We start from the raw sequence: 20,148 nt of genomic DNA, 5'->3' as shown, positions 1-20,148 counted from the left end.
TCTTCTCCTCTGCAGGACTTTGCTCTGCAAATAGATTTATACCTTATATCGTGTTTTATACCCCCACGCGCGTTTTATCGCGCGCTCGAGAAAATTGAAAATTTCCAAAACATCGGACCCGGGAAATCTTATCGTATCGCGCAAAATGTGTACACGAAAAATGTGCACATATTCGATATTCGATTTCGAGCAAGGAGAGAAAAGATCGTTTTTAAGAAGAATAAACGTTGGAGAGCTTACTTTTCAAAATGTTTCGTTCCTCCAGTTCCTCCTGGGTCGGTCGCATGCTCAGCCGCCTGAAACAAGAGCGCCACGCGAAATCAGTTCAACTCTATAATACGCTCGTAAGCCGATTTTCTCTCGATATCGGTTCAAAGAGGAGGGAGGGGGAGAGTGTAAAATCCACGCGAATGATTCGCAAATATGCGAATGGTCAACTGTCTGCCCGTGATCCGATGTAATCCTCCTCCTGGTGACACTTGTCTCTCCACGGATTGTACAAATATCACTTGCGTTCAGACGTCAACATAATATTAAATACATGTTTTGCTAGAGGAAGAATTTGAAGAGGAAGCCAGCTTAGAGAAGCCAGAGAAGGCTTAAGGAAATTGTATTGTATTAAAAAAACTTTTTTCAAGAGCATTTAAAATTTATTCAACGATAGGAAAGAAATGGATCTAGAAATTGTATCATTCTAATTTTTCTTTCCTTTTTTTCTTGAAAATGGTCGTTTAAAATATAAATTCTTCGATAACGATATTCCAAGATAGCTAAAAAAACGAGATTTCTTAAATAGAAATGAAAGATTCAACGCGACCAACCATCCAGAAACACAACAAACACATCTACGCCAAAAAATTCGCCAAACAATTCTCCAGACAAAATATATAACACGCGATCTAAATTTATCTCGACTTCTAATAACACAGACGGAAGGCCTCGATAACAACAACTATTGCGTCAGGCGCGGACTATGCTATACGCCACTTCCTCGCGCCTAATAAGTAAAAAGGAATAATTGCAGTTTCGACCGTTTTACATCTCTCTCTCTCGATAGGTTCAACAAACAAATCCAACGCGTTACGTGTTCCATCAACATCGGGCCACCAACGTAGAACCCATTTTAATCCATCCGTATGAATGATTAAACCCCCTCCTTTTCGAAGGAAAATCAATAGGATGGACGTGTGTGCGTTCAAGGACGTTCGAAATTACGCGCACACGCGTATAATAATCCTCCATTCAGAGAAGACTCGTGAATCACGATCGGTGGAATTCACCTCCCTCGATTGTCACACACGCACAACGCGCATCGAGGAAACAAATCCTCGTGCGTTCCTTGTTGCTAATTTTAGTAATTCCTAAATTTAGGATTCCACAGATTCAAGGGGATGTAACTGGTCGGCCAGACGGATATCGATGACAGTTCAGATTTTGGCTTTCCTATGCGTGGAGACGTCGATTATTCCGTGATGGACGAGATCTAGAGATCTCTGTTATCTTTTTATTTATTTTAAGCGATCAAAACGATGTATGATATTTGATTTTTAATCAACAGTTATCTTTCGAAATTTAAAAAAAAAGAAAAAATAATAATAATAATCTTGAAATAATGCGGATGATCGTGCCGCTCTCTTCGTTATCTTTCAATTATCTTTTTTTTATTTACCTTAGACGAAGCGAAGAGAGATAGGATTTATCGAAGATTTTAACGATCTTCGATGGAAGATTTCTTGATTTATTTCAACGCGTGATTATTAATAATCAGAGAAGGCTTTTCTTCTTTTGAAATTTCCAAGAAAATAAAATCTCAAAGCCCGGATGATCGATTCGAGGTCGCACTCGAATAATCGCCCTTCGTGCTTTTTCTTCGTTATCTTTTAATCATCCTTTTTTTATTCGTTTTTTTAAACGAACGAAAAACAATTTTAAGATTTAACGAGATATTTTTACTTTACAAGATATATCATAATACGTGATATCTAATTTTGTTTAATAATTTACAAAGTTCAAGTTAATTTAATTTATTTCTTAAAAAAAAATAATTCCCTTGTCAAGACAATTTATTTAACTTACGAAGTTACTCTTTTATTTAACGAAACTTTAAATAGACTTTACAGAATTTCCTCCCTTCCTTACAGCGAGTGACGACTCAACACAAACTTTCGAATGCCCTTTAATTTTTTAACGAAACCTTTTACCTCACCTACACCTCCTCCTATTTAACCAACAACTTATATCCTATTAAAATCTTCTAAATTTCGCACGAAGACACAACAGCACGATTTTTACTTTTTCTTCCCATTCTTCCATTGATGCCACTTTCAGATTTCAAAACGAATATTTCTAACGATCCATATATACATATATAGCTTCCAAATAAAAAAGAAAGAAAGAAAGAAAGAATATTTTTTCACCTGATGAGCTTGGCACCAATTGCCTCCTTCGTTTCCTGCCTCTCATTGTCCGTCTGCAGCTGAAGGATGTTCCTGTTGATGAGCTCCTGCCTGTCCGGCCTCAGGGCGAGTTTCAGGGACAGCGACTCCTTGCGCGCGATCTTTGCTGCCAACCGGCCTGCAATTAAACAAACGATTAGCCTTTTAATTCAAACATTACTTATATATACACGCACGCTATTCTCTACGTTATAATCATATTAGAACAACCATCGTAAAAATTAACGTGGATATTTTTAACCACCGACAAATGACTTCTAACAACACTTCTTTTTATTTATTTTAAGCGATCAAAACGATAGAGTTTAACGATGTATGATATTTGATTTTTAATCAACAGTTATCTTTCGAAATTTAAAAAAAAAAGAAAAAATAATAATAATCTTGAAATAATGCTTTCTACTTCTTCCTTTCTCAATTAACCAATCGAATGGATTGATATTTTCATAGCACATACGATACAATACAATTCTGATAAAATTAAAAATAATAAGAAGTAAAAATATTTTCAATCATTCTTGTGCCATCGACAAAAATCGACAATCGCCTGAAAATCGTTTCAGTCTTTCTTTTTTTACTCTTTTTTTACATTCAGAAGAATCAGATTTTCCCTAAAATCAACACGGATTGAAAGATTGGCAAAGGTTGTTCCCAGGTGTAATCCAAATTCGATCACAATTTACCGTCGACGAGGGAAGAACAGCTAAGGCATCGTCGCATAGAAGGCTTGAACTTGAAGGGTTCGCCGCAGGCGATCGACAGTGTCGACGCGGTCCAGATCGACAGCATGGTGTCATCGCTCCGCTCGCTTCTTGATCCACCTCCTAATTCCTCCCCCGATCCTCCCCCCGACAACTACAATTCTCCTCCAACTTGATCTTCCTCGTTAACCGATCTTCGACAATCCTTGTACAAATCAATCGGGACGACTTGATCCAACTGCTGCTTCGACTTTTATTCAATCTCTAATCGATGGTGAATCACGAATCGATCGAGGCGCAAAAAAATTCCTCTTCAGAAATTCCTCCAGAAGATGGAGATCTTCGATGAAGATTTTGCAAAATTTTTGACAGTTTGAGAATGGAATGGAGTTTGAAATTTTTCTTCTTTTGTGGGCTTCGTTGCTTCCGAAAGATCCGACAGATTAAGAAAATTCCTCGAGAACGAGTTGCAGAGGGAGTGATTCGAATCCTCACCAGAGATCCTCACCAGAGAAGATGGTGGCGGGCACAAAACTTAAGACAAAACAACGGCCAGAAACACACTGAACCGCTTGCCAGCGATGTTCGGGGATTAATATAACCCTCGAGGCGTTTGCGTGATCACGCGTTCGCCTATGTGAATAAACGTATCGCGCCGGGGGTATAATTAGTACGGACCACGAATGCTGATTTCGTGTGTTTGGCAATCGAGCTATCGTCTTTTTTACGAGTCTCGTATTTTTCATTGTCGAAAAATCGAAAAAAAAAAAAAAAAAAAAAAAGAAAATCGTCTTTATCACTCCATTAAATTCTCCATTTTTCCACGATCATTTATCAATTATATAAAGGAAGAGAATTATATTTTTAGAAGTTTTAACGGATCGTTGTTGCAAAATTTGTGTATATATAGGATAGATAAGATAAATAAGGTGATTTTGCAGTGATGAAAAGTGATTCGTGCAAACTAACTTAACGAACTCGATCTTAACGCTTGAGAGATGCGAATGGTTTCGTTGTTGACTTGTTGAACCAAGCACTGGTGTCTAATTGGATACACGAAGTGGAATTAGTCCAAGATCGGAAGCGATGCTTTCGTAGAAAATATTTTCTCCTATATCTGTGCAATTCTTGTTCTTTCCTAAACAACGTTGTGAATATTTATTCTTTGATTTCATTTTAGATTGGGCAGCAAGTGAATGACAAATCAAATTCGTTACTCGATCAATTTGGATGTTCATTCATCTTACCATAATAACAGTAACATAAATTATGATTATAACGTAAATGATGATTTTCGTAGCTTGAAATTTTTTTAAAAAAAATTTCTCTTTCCACATAAGAAAAAAAAAAGAAGAAAGAAAGTTTTATTATCTCGCTAAAAAATGCATTGAAAGTTCCTACAAGCAAGGTAGAATGGGTAACAAGAGGGGGTGGAAAAGTGGAAAGATCGTTAACGAGTCGTTTAATTGTCTTGGATTAATTGCCAAACGATCCACGTTCTGGCCAGGGTAGAAATGGAAGAAATTTCAATTAGGAACGATGACCGTTGCAGCTGTATCGTTTATGTAATTCGTTCCTTCGAATAAGAAGTAAAGAAAAGAAAAGGAAAAAAAGAAAAAAGAAAGGGAACCAGAAGCAAAAAGGATTATACTGTGTTTCTCTTGTTAAAATCGACCATCGAACGATTTCTTCTTTTGAGAAAACAATCTTTTTCTCATCTTTCCACCCCAAGAAATTATTAAAAAATAGTATATGCTCCCTTAAAAGAAATTTGTAGTCTTGTTAAATGCCAAGATAGATCGTTGTCGTTTCAGATCTCGTTGAACGATTTATCGAAGTCATTGGCCATACACGTAATTCGGTATTTTTAATGTTTAATAACGTCGAGGGGAGGGGAAAAAAAATAGGAAGAGAAGTTGTTAATGAAAGGTAACGGGAGCCTCGAGGATATTAAAAATTTACGATGAAACTTTTTCGCGTGGAGGATAATGAAATTTAGCCCTAGTTCGATAATCCATTAATTAATTTCCAATTGGAAAATCGATGGTTCCGTGTGCTTGTTTAATAAAAAAAAAAAAAAAAAAAAAAAAAGACGATTAATTTTTATTAAATTCGCGTCTCCTTTTGGCGTGTTCGAGCTTCTGATATTTTGTATTTAATGGGGATAATTTGGTTTTCCAGATTTTTCTTTTTTTTTAATTATATGATCTAACTTTCTACGTGATTAATGTTGAATGAATTTTAGATATAGGATAGTTAAGTTTTAATAATCGATTAGTCAATTATATAAAGTTCTCTATATTTTTGTCATTAAAAATAGTATATTATTAATAGTAGGCTAAATATAGAATGAAATTTTACTATAGAAATTTCACAATTTTCTATATTAGATATGATTATGTATTTATTTATCCATTGATCGATTCTTTCTTTCCTCTTATATAACAGTTTTATTTAATTTAAATGTCTCTTCAAATCATGCTAAAAATATTTCTTTCTTCTTCTAGCTCTTTAAACTTAACTCTGAACCTCCGCATCTTATCCTCTCTAAACTTTTCACTATTCCCATTTTTAAACGTTTCCTCTAATTTCTTTTCAACTCTTTCGTACCACCACCACTTTCAAACTTTCGTCCAACTTTCTCCACCACTCGCCAATTTTTTCTTTAGATTTATTCATAAAGTTTCGTTTTAACCTCCTGAACTTTACATTATCCCTTCTCCTTTGTAATCTCCTTTCACTGTTTAGTCTGGCATTCAGTTTATTACGCTTTACGTTTAACCTAGCTCAACTTACTCGTTCATTTATCCCCAAACTTATGAAAAATAATAAATCCACGTATTGTACTGATTTTTTCCTCTCGAAATTGATTCAATAAAATCAATTTTTCAACTATTTAAATTAAGAAAGAAGAGGACGACTTCGATTGTTCGACTTCCATCGTGCAATTCTTTTTTTTTTTAACAATCGTCAGACAATAAAGAACATGATCAAGGAGAGAACGATCACGTCTCAAATATCACTTGAAATATCTTTTTAAATTTCCCGCGCCAATTTCGATACAATACAACCATCCTATCATCTATCATCACGAAATCGAAGTCGTACAATTTAAAAAAAAAAAAAAAAAAAAACAAAAATTCACTTCTTCGTTTACTCACTTTTCTCATCGTCGTACTCGTCCCTGTACAGCACCTGCCCATCCCCTGAATCGCCATCCACATCCTCCCTTATCACGTACGGCCTCGCGTTCTCCTTGTTCTCGAGGGTGCATGGAAGAGCAAGGCCGAATCTAACCGGTCGACTGCTGAAAGAATCGGCAAGAAAGACACGATCAACCGTTTATTATCATCGACGTTACACTTGGTGTAAAAGTAACGCTGGTTGACGCTACTCGGAACCAATGTTCTACTCTACCACGCTTTCAAATTTACGAATATATGCGGAATAAATGGGATGAAAACAACGATATACGGGTTGGAGGGCAGTGTATATATGCACAGTATATATAAATATATATATATATACACACATATGTATGTATATATATATATACATATGTGACACGTCGATGAAGATAACAGAAGCAAGTTGCGGATTTTTACGTGACTCGATTCTTGTCCGTCAAAAAAATAGGTTATCAACGACGTCGACGCAGATAACGCCGTTTCCTTCCCGACACGGATGCAATATTTTTATTTTTTTTCTTTTTTTTTTTTTATCTTGAGGAATGTTCGAAATAGTCGCGTGATACGTGTGAGAGGAAACAATAAGATAATTGTTTCCTTCTTTCTTTCTTTCTTTCTTTTCTTTTCTTCATTATTGTTTTTAATTGGAAGAGAATTCGATTCGATTTTGTTTCTGTTACCATTTTTGGTTTCAGGGGGGAGATTTCGGAGGTTATTTCTTTCTGCTACAAAAATACAATAGGGTATTGTTGTATTAGAGCAGGTGGATATACAGATACGAAATTGGACTTTGTACATTTGGAGAAATTTTGGGGTAGAAATTTAAGAAGCAAAGATATAATTTAAAATTTCTTGTTAAAATGCATCTTAATCCTTCGCACTCGATCGAAATTTTTTTCTTAGAAGAAAATGTCGTTGATTATTTCGAAAATGTTCAAGATGTTGGTAAGAATCGTTACGTTACGTTTTCTTAATTAAAAAATTGCGCGAGGGATTAAGACGAGGAGAAAGTCAACAAAATATAGTAACAGAAACGAACATTTAAAAAAGAATTCGGATCAGATACAAACTTCAATTGTTTAAACAGCTGCATCCGAGAGAGAGAGAGAGAGAGAGGCTTGATAACCTCGAGGTTATTAACCTTCAGCTGTGCAAACATTGAAACGTCAAATGATCCAATTAACCCTTCCGTGATTACCCATATTACACAACGAAGAACCAAATATTCCCAAATGTTATATTATTTCTCACTAATATCACATAAACATGCCAGATTTTCTAATGTTTCAAAAGATCAAGACAATCTCACAGAAGGATTAAAACTCGATCGAAAACGAATTCGTGCACGAGTCTGGAGAAAAGCAAATCCATCCGACCCGTCATCCTCATCATGGAAAAAAAGCGCAACACGGTCGAGACAAACGCGATCCATCTTCCCAGAGGATTCGATACCCTCGGTCGTGAAAGCGAACGAGCGTAAAAAGCGTCGAAGCCGTTCGGCAAATGGGAGCGCAAGAGGACAAGAAACACGCGCGAAGCGAAGAAACGTCACCAGAAACGCCGATGACGTTTCTTAATCCATTATCAGCCGACGGACGAATCGAACGCTCTTTAAAAAAAAAAAAAGAAAAAGAAAAAGAAAAAAGAAAGAGAAAGAAAGGAAAAAAAAAAGAAAAGTAACCAAGCCCGATTCGTCCTGGACGCAACGCAATAAAATACATCTCGAGATCCTCGTTCTCGTCGATCGATGGTTTCGAGGTTCTCTTCGAGCCGCATGAGACGCAAAGATAATGGAACGTGTGAAGCGTGGGCGACAGTTTTCATGGGTTTTCCCTAGGGTTTTCTCATGCTTAAGGTCGTACGTTTACCATGCTCACGGCGCTCCTGATGCTGACACAGAGAGAAAGATGAAAGAAAAATAGAGAAGAAGATAAATAGAGATTGGAAAGAGAAAGAGAAAGAGAAAAATAAAAGAGTGAGTCTGGTGACCGGGTATAGTTATAGATCTGTCCGAGAAAATATACAGTTAAAAAGGAATTGTGGGCAAAAATTTTTCATTGTTTGACACATTTTTCTATATATCACTCCATGATTGAATTTATTTATTTCTTTTTTCCTTTTCGTCTTATTGACTTTTGTCTAAACAAATTTACTAAAATCTAAAAAAGAGATAGAGTTGCGTTTAAAAGAACAAGATGCAACATTTATGAAAACAATGTACAGATTATTCTCAGGAAAATTTTTCTCTACAATTTGCATCTACTTTTACCTAGAACAGAGCTATACTCTATAACGCAGTTATCATACTCATCCCTGTTCAAATATTTAAAAAAGGGAATAAAAATTAGAAGAGAAACGAAGGAATACAGAGAATAATAGGAAAAAATTTAAATACAAAAGGAATGAAAGACGATAAAAATAGAAAAATAGAGAAATAGAGAGAAAGAGAGAGAGAGAGAAAGAGACTAGAACATTGTTTGGTTCTCTGCGATCAACCGCCGTGGATAATATAATATACAAATATTTATATACATATATATTTAGTTATATATATACCATATCGGTTCGCGCATGCTTAGTTAGACCAATGCCCAATTACCATATTCTCATCCTAGGCCTCAACGGTGGCCTTCTGGTTAAGCATAAGAAAAATACCACACTTTTAACTAGTGACTGACATATAATGTTGAGATTTTTAGTTTTTGTTGTTGTTATTTTTTTTTTTTTTAAATAGACGAATGAGCGAAGCTACCCCCTTCGTGGGATTCGCCTCACACAGGAGCATCGTTCTCGATCCCTTCGATTCAACTTTCGAATCGAACGATTGCTTTACGGAATAATCGAAAGGGAACACTCTTCTCTTATTTATGGATTTAGTTGCTTCGATTTGTTATCGAGCGACACGTTGCCTCGTAAAGGGATTTGTGTGTAACGTTTACTGAATGAATATCTATTTACAGTGTTCTTTTATCGATACGCTATAAGAATATAAATTGGAGATTTTTAGAGATCAAATGTTTCAGATAATAAATTATTTTGATTGTCTTAATTTTGGAAATAATATAGGAAACGTAATTTTGTTTCACGTTAGGATTGAAATGATTGCTTTTGAATTTGGTTTTTTTTTTTTTTTTTTTTTTTTTTTTTTTTTTTTTTTTTTTTGGTTTAAATAGTATTTAAATAAATTCATCGAGATAAGTTTCCTATTACGTCTTACTTTCAAAACAATACAATATATTGAATTTATTCATAATTTGAAAAAAAAAGCTATACAAACTATAAACAATTTAAGAAAGTATCTGTTCCTTTTAAATAATTTTATAGAATAGCATTCTCTTCGTAAAGATTTAAATTTCTCAAAAAAGGAACGAACGAAAGAAAAACGAAAGATCGTATAGGAAACGCCAAAAATCGAATCGAAATTACGAGAAACGTGATAATTTGATAAATTAAAAGGAGAACGTGGAAACGTGCGTCCATCTTGATATCGTGGACGACGAATGAAAAAGGATGAGAGAAAGAGGGAGAAGAATATGCGGGGAACACGTGCGCGCGAGAGAGATGACAAGGGCGGAAGGTGAAGAACGATGTTCCAAGACGAGCTTTCTCCATCGGTCTCAAGGCGCTTTTTCATTAGAATCCACCTCTCCTACTAATTAACAATCCTCCAATTCCAGTCGAACCTTTCATCCCCTCGAAGAGACCGTCTTGAATACCATTCGAGGTATCCGCCCCCAACGAGATATCACAATTGAAAGGAAGACATTTTATTATCGACGCCTTGCAAACCTCTATGAAGAAGACTCGTTCTCTCGCGACGAATCTCGAACGAGAGAAAGACTCGTGGACGTCGAATAGTTTCAACAATCCTTTTTCTCTTACAACCTTTCGATGGTTGAAATTAAGATTTCTTTTCTTTTTTTTCTCTCTTTTTTTTTCCCCCCCTCCATCGAGTCTTTCGAAGAAGAAAAGATGCGATGCACGAAAGAGAGTTGGTCGTTGCTCGTCGAGGAAATCGGTTGTTTTGGTCGCGAACTAACTTGAAGGAGGCGTGCAGCTCCTGGCGAAGGGTCAACGGCCTGTTCTCCTGCGTGGGCGTGTTCTGGGGCGTGCCAGGCCCACTTCCGGAACCCCTCTTCTTCAGAACGCTCTTTAAAGGGACCGCGTGAAACTTAGGCTCCTTCGCGGGGATCTCCTCCACCCTGGACGTGTCGATGGTCGGATCAGGCTGCGACATCCTCGGCACGTACATGTTGTCCTCCTCCTCCACGTCGAAGTCCTCTTCGTCTTCTGCGGCCAGAGAAAGAATAAATATAATTTTACCAATAATAATTGATCGTAAAAAGAAGGGAAGAAATTTTGAATCGACCAAATCTCCTCTTCGTCTTTTATGGAGGGCAGAGAAAAAATAAAGGACGGAAAAATAAATGTATTTCAAAAAATATACGATCTCGAGATTCTCTATATACAGGATATAAAAAGAAAATAATCGTAGCCGAGTAATAGATGTCTCAAAAAAATACACGACTGTAAAGAGATAAGCAAACTTCGAATGGACATCGTAAATTAACGTTTCAAATTGCCTGTAGTTTCGACAAATAGGTCTCTACAAATAGGTACATCGATCGATTTTACGAGTATTGCTTTTACACGCACGGTATGTATGTATGTATGATTTCAGAATTGTTGCAAAAAACAAGCAAGATTTAATTCGATTCAAAGAATTATTTCTCTATCGAAATGTTGTACTCGAGAAGATTAGGCAGAAGATCGAAAAGTTGTCAACGAACGTTCACGCACCTTCGTCCTCGTAGTCCGACGACAAAGGGTTTCTTATTTGCCGTTGCTTGGCCAACAAGAGGGTTGGACTCGAGGAGCTGAACATCGGAGGGGGTGGGATCGGCCCGATCTCGCTGAGCGGAATCGGCGGTTCCGGAAGTTCCGACAGCATCAACGTGTTCTGGGGCGGAAGAGGGTAACACCTCTCGATCACCTGCTGGTTCTCGCTGCTTTGGTCTAGGACCCCCTTCTCCACTGGAAAAAAAAAAGAAAGAGAAGAGAAATGTATTTATCAGTTCTCTTTGGTTCAATCGCAATTATAATAAATAAAATCGATTCGCGAAATAATTATTTTAAACTGGATATTAATAAGAGAGCGTAGAATCTAATCACACTCTCGCGTATTCTATACGACTGAATTTCAATGCTTCTGATTGAATTCGTATATAGAACGCCCTACTTCTCAAAGATGGATCGAGGGGAACATCCTGTGATATCAGAATTATTCAGATCGTTCCATTTTTCTTTATAGGAGAAATACACAAATGGAAAATTATTTATATTTAAATTTGAAATATCACAGTGGTTATTTAATTAATAAAGGTATATCTATGGTGTTTTTAAAAAAAATAAAATTTCAAACGCGCAAAGAAATGCAATCAAAAAGCGAGTTCGATTTATGTATCTGACACTTTTTTTTTTGAAATTATTTGAATTGAAACAATTGCAAAAAGAAAAACGAGAAAAAAATTGTCAGTGGACGACCTAATAGTCCAGTTTCCGACAAAACATCCCTGTGAACAAGTTATCCAATGACAGGGGCAAATGGAAATCGATTATATCGTAGGAGCGCGGTTCACGGTTATTTGAACGTTGATACAAAAAAATTGAAATTATATTATCGATCAAAATAATTAAAAATCCGAGGATAGTTGATTTATCCGAATTCATGATTATTTGGAGGGTCGTCATAAATTAAAATCATATAAATCACATCAAAGATCGTTATATTCGGTGTAATAGATCTTCGGTGTAATTTTGAGATTTACAGTGGCCATATGTAATCATATCGTATTTACGTATTATTCGAGATATATTATTACAAATTTCAAAGACCAAGAATAATTATCAAGATAGAGAATCTTAATCTTTCGAAGATAATCAAAGATCGTTATTGAAGTTGTATTATCGTTATTAGAAAATCATGTCAATTCATAATTTGATCCATAAAGATACATCGTAGAATATATTTCAAATTTACATTGGCCACAGAATAATTATCATTCAGGATTACTTAAAGAATCATCCTCCAGATCATAAAATAGAAATCATTGAAAGATCCAAAATTCTAATCGAACTTGTATCAATGAAACTATGTCAATATTCATGATTTTATCTATAAAGAAAACGTGTCTTAGAATAATTTTCAAATTTACAGTAACCATAAATAATAACCAGTAAAGTGATTATCGTTCAAGATTATTTAAAAACAAAGAACCATCCAATAAAATCATGTCATTCATGATTTGATTCATGATTTAAAGACACATAGAATATATTTCAAATTTACTGTAGCCAGAGAATAATTACCATTCAAGATCTTTCAAGATTATTCGAAGACAAAGAATTATCGAGATCACGACATCATTGGAAGATCAAAGATCTAATCGAACTTCTATCAATAAAATATTCATGATTTGATTCACAAAGAGCATAACATATCGAATAATTTTCAAATTTATAGTAACCATAGAATGATTAACATTCAAGATCATTCAAAAATAAAAAATCATCCTCGAGATCATGAAATAGACATCATTGAAAGATCAAATCTGTATCAATAAAACATTCATGATTTGATTCACAAAGACAACACATCATAGAATAATTCAAATATATTGTAGCCAGAGAATAATTACCATTTAAGATCTTTCAAGACAAAGAATCATTATCAAGATCACTGGAAGATCAAAGATTCTAATCGAACTTCTATCAATAAAATACTCATGATTTGATTCACAAAGAGCATAACATATCGAATAATTTTCAAATTTATAGTAACCATAGAATGATTCAAGATCATTCAAAAATAAAAAATCATCCTCGAGATCATGAAATAGACATCATTGAAAGATCAAATCTGTATCAATAAAACATTCATGATTTGATTCACAAAGACAACACATCATAGAATAATTCAAATATATTGTAGCCAGAGAATAATTACCATTTAAGATGTACACATTTTTAAAATCATCCTCGAGATCACGAAATAGAAATCACTGAAAGATCAAAGATTCTAATCGAACTTGTATCATCAGTGAAACCATATCAATATTAGTAACTTGATCCTTACATACACGCACATAATCCCGTCAAAGACACATGATTACTCACCAAATTTACTCGCCAAACTTCGAATCCCGCGTAACAGCCCTTTCAATAATTCCTCAACGATCCATCCACCAATCTATCTATCTATACATCAATCGACCTAATCAATCCCGACAATCTGCTCCCGATCAATCAGAACGACAATTTTACCTCCCTTCCCCCTCAATTATACGGTCGCGCAACGCCTCGCAATCGAAATGGGAAATAGGTTGGAAACGAGAACGTGTGTGTGTGTGTGTGTGTGTCACAATCGCGTGGACCAACGATTATTCACAGCTCCACTTCCCTCCACGGCGAAGGGGAAGAGGGCAGAACACGTGGCAATCCTTTCGAGACCGTACGATTCATCCGGGAGTATGGATCCGGCGGAAAGGTTGGCAAGTATGCATTGCTCGTTTCTTTCGAATGACAAATGGCGAAATTCCGCCCTCCAGAGTTCTTCTTTTCGCCAATTCCCTCGCGACATTGCATATTTTTCCCTTCTTTATTTCCCTCGCCTCTTCCCTTCTGCTTTTCCTCCGTCAAGCTCGTTTCTTTTTCTTTCTTTCTTTTTTTTTTTTTTTTTTTTTTTTTCTTTTTTTTATAACATTCCACGTGTATCGTTGACGGAATCACGATTCATTTGTCACGCGAAATTCTTGCGTAAACCTTCTTGATAAATGAACGGAGAGAAGAATGTCTTGCCGAGATTGAAATTCTTCTCTTCTTATCGCAGTATTTGGAATTTTTCCTTTAATTCTTCCTCTTTCTTTCTTTTTGCAAGAGGGATTCGTTTAATCGAAATGGATTATTATCTTTTATGATATATTGAAAGTTACATCATACACCGTGTTTCTTCGTACTAATTTTGAATTATCCGTGTTAATTATTTTCTTTTTTGAAAAAATTTTTTTTTGCAAGTCGTCGGATAACTAAATTCCAACGTCGCTGGTTACCCGGACATTTTATAAAAGAAACTCGGGTAACATTCATTAAGACTTTATTAAAAAACTTTTCTTTGGTCCGTTAGACATGTCTCGTTAGACTCGTTAAAAAAGAAAATTTACGTTTCGGATGAAAAAGAAAAGAAAATATTTAAAATACATAAAATATAGCCGAGACTCCGATCAAATTTATTTCGAACAGAATTTGCGAGAGACGACGACGTGAAACGAATGACAAATACAATTTTTTTTAAAAATTGTGAAAGCGCAAGAAGACAGCGATAAAATTTCGAATCGCTAGAATTTTAGAAAGACACTTTTCGCTTAAAGCAAAGTAAAATAATTCAATCTTTTCACAAAAAAATAAAAAATATATACATAATCTCTTAAAATTTTAAGAATGCGAGAAGAATAAAGATTAATAAAAATTCCAGTCGCACAGAATTGTCCAAAAGACACTCTCCTCTCCATCCATCGCGCCAGGGATAAAACAATTCCAAAAAAAAAAAAAATTCCAAAAAAAAAAATTCAATTCTCTCACTTTCGAACCTCTCTCCGTCAACATCGAACAAATATGAACACGAGCGCGTAAATAACTTTCTTGACCCTAGATGCCACTAGATGTAAATTTCCAAGTTTACAACCTGTTCCTGAAAGAAAATACCGGCCGAAGGTAGGGCGGAGAACCATAAATTTCCCGTGTTCGTAAAGCAAAAATATTAAATAACTTTGTAGTCATCTAGCCGCAAGCCAGCGAGCGAAATTTCGGCGGGAGCCAACTTCGGGAGGAGCCCATAGTTTCGCTCGAATTCCTCGGATACCCCATCCGGAAGTCGATGGACGAGCAATGGCGAGCTCACTAACTCCTTCGATTCGTTGTATAAAAAAAAAAACGATGTTTAATCTTGCTCCCCGATCGTTCGATTTTAACGTCTATAAATAACAGTTTATGTTTCGTGGAGAATTTAGAGATACTTCGGTTGAATTTATTAGGTAATAATAATGGCGGGGTGTGGAATTTTAATACCAGCAGTTTTGGAAGAAATCGCGTGCCGTGGATTTAACTCGACTTTGATGGAGAGAGAGAAAGGAGAGGGAAAAAGAGAGAGAGAGTGGAAAGGTTAATATTGTTTTTTTTTTTCATGTTTGCATTCGTAAATAACGTGTCGTTCTTTTGAGTAATAAATTTGAGTATAAAGCATCATCAAGCAAGCTCTTTATTATAGATCAATAAATTCCATTACTCTTAATTCCATTACTCCGAATATAGATGATTTCAAATATAAATGGTGGATATGTTTCTATTTTTCTTTTCATTATTTTTATCGTACGACGAAAATATAATTGTTCCAGAAATAAGGTACTTCGTTGAGTAAAGTTTCTTATAATACGAACAAAAATTTTCCTTAAAGAAAATCTACCTTCGATTTTTATCACATAAGCTAAAAGTTTAAATTTTCTAAAAATATCCCAAGAATTAAATTTTCCCCGAGACACTGAGACGAGGAAATTTCCCCTTAGACGAGATAAAAAAAAAAAAAAAAAAANAAAAAAAAAAAAAAAAAAAAAATTGAAACGCACGGCTTCCTTTTAAAATTTGCGGAGGAACGCTTTCCAAGATCGCATTTCTCGATAGCTGTGTACCAATAGAAGATTTCGTCGTAAAGTGAATTCGACAAGTGAACGGGGATAAAAGTGGTGGGGACGAGTCGGAGATAAAAGCGAACTTTGAAGTTTCGAAGGTAAACGAGAGTTTTAAAGACGATTTGCGGGACGGAAGCCGACGGCACACGAAAGTTTATCGTTTCGCCTGCAGCTTGACAGGGAGGAAAATTCGAACCGGCGAAAACTTCCGTATCCGTTTAAAAATCTAGATTTCCGTCTTTTTATTTACTTTATTTTGATAAAAATTTCGTCCAAAATTCGATCTCGTCGCAGATTTCCTTGCTTTGTTTCGATATTTTGGTTTTCTCATCATATAAAAAAAAAAAAAAAATAAAGGGCTGATATTTTAATCCTTCATTGTTGTGGATCATTAGAGACGAAATTTTTATTGCAAAAAAGATTTAAACATTTGACTTAAATGTGATTTGACTTGTATAATAAACTGGAGGTTATAATAAGTATTTTAGAATTTGTTCAAATTTTTATAAAACTCAAATTAATAAGAAATCATGAGAAATTAATGAGAAATCATATTAAATATGAAAATATATTTTTATAAGAATTAAATTAAAAAAAAAATGCTGTTTAAGAGTACATTAATGATAAATATTTAATTATATTTATCTTATTTGAGTATAAATATAGAAAAATCTTTTGTAAGAGAGAAATTTTTAAAATATCTTTTCTCTTACGTACTTAGAAAAAATAATATTATTATAACGAGATTATCCCATAAGTATGGTTTCCTTGAGAGTAGCGTTTAAATCAATGAACTTTTCTATACTAGTAAATTTTATAAAAGGAAAGCAGAGAACTTAATAAAAAGATAATAAATAACCAAAAAGAATAAAGTTCAAAAAATATTGCAATAAATTTGAAAGAAATAATCTTTTGATTATTATATATTATTTATTAAAAAAAAAAAACAAAGTATTATTTATGAGACAATCTGTGATGGAACTTACAAACGGATTCATGTACTCATTTCCCATAATCTTGGGAGTCAGGTCTGACCATAAACATATTACTTCCACTTGCATCCTGTTTCTCTCGTTTCAATGTTTTACTACTTGTTCCTGGCTCATAAATTCGCATACGCGTGCACTATCTCGGATTTTGGATTTATCCATTGTTCTATATTATCTCATTTATTTATTCCTATTTACTATCCATTTTATTATATCTGTTCAAATCAGCAAAGTAGAAGATCCTTAAAAAAAAAAAAGAAAATAATAAATAAAAAAATTCTTATTGAAAATATTAAATCACGATCGATAATTCATTTCGCATCTTTCTACAAAAATTAATCTCGAAAAAAATAGGAAAAATATAAAAAAGGGAACGACAGAGGATTAAACCGGAAAAAATTCTATTTTTCTTCACTTTTATCGCGACATACGATCCACTGGCGACAGTGTTTAATATTCAACGAGTGTAGTCGAAATTAAACATCACGACGAAGAAATATTTTGAGAATAAATTGTACGGATCCTCCTCCATTCGAAGTTATAAATAGTTAGATACTGTGATTATAAATATTTGAAATAATAGTTAGCTTTAGAGACTCTATAAATATTTCGAAAAAAGAATTTTCTCTCCGAAAATTCACTATTATCTACGATGACATATGGACGATGACGAAAGTTATAAGCATGCAACGATTTTGAATCGTATATTATTACTGAAATTTAAATATTAATAGTTCATCGTAGAAAAAAAAGAGGATCGAGATATTAAATTGACCGGAAGTTTGCTGATAATACTAAAAAATTTTCATCCCTCTATCATTCAACTTTCCTTTTTATTCCTTTTCTGTTTTAATCGTGGGATGATTAACTGGGTGCGATCATAGTAGTTATTATATTTCTTTCTATTGTATTTTCCATATTTATTTTAGAGAGATTATAAATTAATCGTGCATGAATAAATAAAAATCCTTGATGAATTTTTCATCACTGAGAAAATTATAATATATTTTTGTTTTACGAGACCTTTCTCTAAAAATACTTTGACATAATTTGAATTTTTATTTCATTTGGTTTTCATTTTTATTTCAAATTCTACATTTCTACTAAACATTTTCGAAATTAAAAAGAAATTGAAAAAAATATTTCAATTCGCTTCATATTGAAAACCAACAAAATTAATTACATCGACTACGATTCATTAATTATTTCGTTTCGCTTTTAAGGAGTTGATTTTTCATATTTTTCATTTATTTGCCATTTTCATTTAGATCAACTTTTTCAACTTTTCGTATCGTGGCGCGATACACCACTTCCTGTTAACGTGGCTGTCATCACTCGCCAGTATTATTAAAATTATCTTGTTTTATGTTTCGCAAGGCACGTGTGATTACGTACTCGATTTTCTGAAGTTTTCCATTTTATCGCCGGCCGATTACGTAATGGAAAAAGTTTCTTCTCGGCCATTTCACGAGTGGAATTAATGAAAAATGCACGGTCCAAGTAGAAATGCGCGCTGAAGTGTTTGCACGATGGTAGGACGAACGTTCTCGAAACGCGTATAAAGCACGTTGGGAATAATTAACGAATGTAACACAATTTGACGTAGGCGTGCAATCAAGCGATGAACAGAGAATAATTAATAACACTGTTAGAAATTCAGGGATCAGGACTTTCTAGAATTTTTCTTTTTTTAAATGAAAATTAAAAACTTTTTAATTATAATAAAATGAATATTAATACGAAACTAAATTAATCCTCGCTGTTTACATTTTGTCCCTCTTGAAAGTTTGAAATTATCATACTTGTTATAAATTTTAGGATTAAAATTACGTATTCCATGAAAACAATTCTTCTACAATAGAATGGCAAAATTTTTATCAAAAAATATATTTCTAAATCCACTTTGCACGAAGTGTCGAAAGTGTCAAGGCGATGCAATTTTTGTATCCAAGATATAATGTAAAGTTTCTCACCCTCAAGACTAATGTAATAACTGTACCATTTGCATTTCCACTCCGTCGATCTAACTAACTAATAATCGTCTCAAAGTATCCCTACTCCAGTCTATTCATGAATATTCGCTCTGAGAAGGTGATGGAAACTTCGACTTGTGGCTATTAGTATAACTTCTTGGTTCCTTGTTAATGCCATTATACTAAATATTGCGAACGCAACATAGCAGGTTATACATATAGCAATGTTGTAAATTATCTTATCACAGACGATGTTCATTGATCCCTGTTAATATCATAATTTTCTTCGAATTTTTAAATAAATTTAAATAAAATTAATCCTTTGCCCTCGAAATTCGATTGTGAATTTCTTACAACTAACTTAAAATTAATTTCACAACACACAAATATATTTAAAATATAAAACTTTTATATTTTAATATTTTACATATCGCATTAAAGATATATATTCCATAACAAGAATTCTTTTATCGAAAATCAACATACAATTTTTATTTACGTAAAGAGCTTAGGAATATTTATTCATTAAGCGATATTCCAATACTAATATTCTAAAGAAATCACCAATAAATATCGTCACCGTTCGTGTTAACGAACTCTCGAGTGCAAAGGGTTAAACATTAAAAAATTTTCCTTTTTTTTTAAAAAAATATTTTCTACAAAATTCTAACGAATTCTTCAAAGAGCTTTGCAACTACCTAGGGACTACAATTGGACAAAAGAATCAGGATGGTGGTCACAGACACGATATCTGGTGTACTCACTGTCGAACAAGATCAGTCTCCTGGCCACCACCCTGGCTTCCAGGGTGTTCGGCCTGCTCGGCTTTTGCTGGTCCCCTGAATTCGGGGGCGCGGCCGAGATCGGCAAGCTACCGGTCGTAGCCGTGCCCTGATTCGGTTGCGGCTCACCGCTCGGCGATACCGCGCCATTTGCACTCTGTTCAGTCTTTTCCTTCTTCGGCTCTGCAACAGAAAAAAAAAATTCCAGACCGGTCAGAGCGGGACAGAGACAATAGACGGGGATCGCGCGAGCGGTTGCCCTTTTTTTTTTTTTTTTTTTTAATTCTTTCATGCGTCTTCGCACCCCGATCTTCACAGC

At 34.5% G+C, this 20,148-nt stretch overlaps 1 protein-coding gene across 7 annotated transcripts in view; it reads right to left on the bottom strand.

The window, feature by feature from the left end:
* LOC122712415 (phosphatase and actin regulator 4B) overlaps nt 1-20,148 on the bottom strand; it is a 331,216-nt gene that overhangs the window by 2,464 nt on the left and 308,604 nt on the right. For 5 of the 7 annotated variants that reach the window (XM_043932084.1, XM_043932082.1, XM_043932087.1 and 2 more), the window contains 7 exons: nt 19,812-20,012; nt 11,146-11,379; nt 10,386-10,635; nt 6,319-6,464; nt 2,418-2,574; nt 241-296; nt 1-24 (listed from right to left, as the gene is read on the bottom strand). The exon at nt 1-24 is cut by the window's left edge and continues 80 nt beyond it. In XM_043932084.1, coding sequence (XP_043788019.1) covers nt 1-24; nt 241-296; nt 2,418-2,574; nt 6,319-6,464; nt 10,386-10,635; nt 11,146-11,379; nt 19,812-20,012 — 1,068 coding nt within the window. The remainder of the gene's footprint in view (nt 25-240; nt 297-2,417; nt 2,575-6,318; nt 6,465-10,385; nt 10,636-11,145; nt 11,380-19,811; nt 20,013-20,148) is intronic. The other 2 variants (XM_043932083.1, XM_043932085.1) reach the window with 2 other exon arrangements.

This window comes from Apis laboriosa, unplaced genomic scaffold (genome assembly GCF_014066325.1).
Source record: "Apis laboriosa isolate Shangri-la unplaced genomic scaffold, ASM1406632v1 scaffold1_cov151, whole genome shotgun sequence".
NCBI classification, from domain to species: Eukaryota; Metazoa; Arthropoda; class Insecta; order Hymenoptera; family Apidae; genus Apis; species Apis laboriosa.
This window is presented reverse-complemented; position numbering and strand designations above follow the sequence as displayed.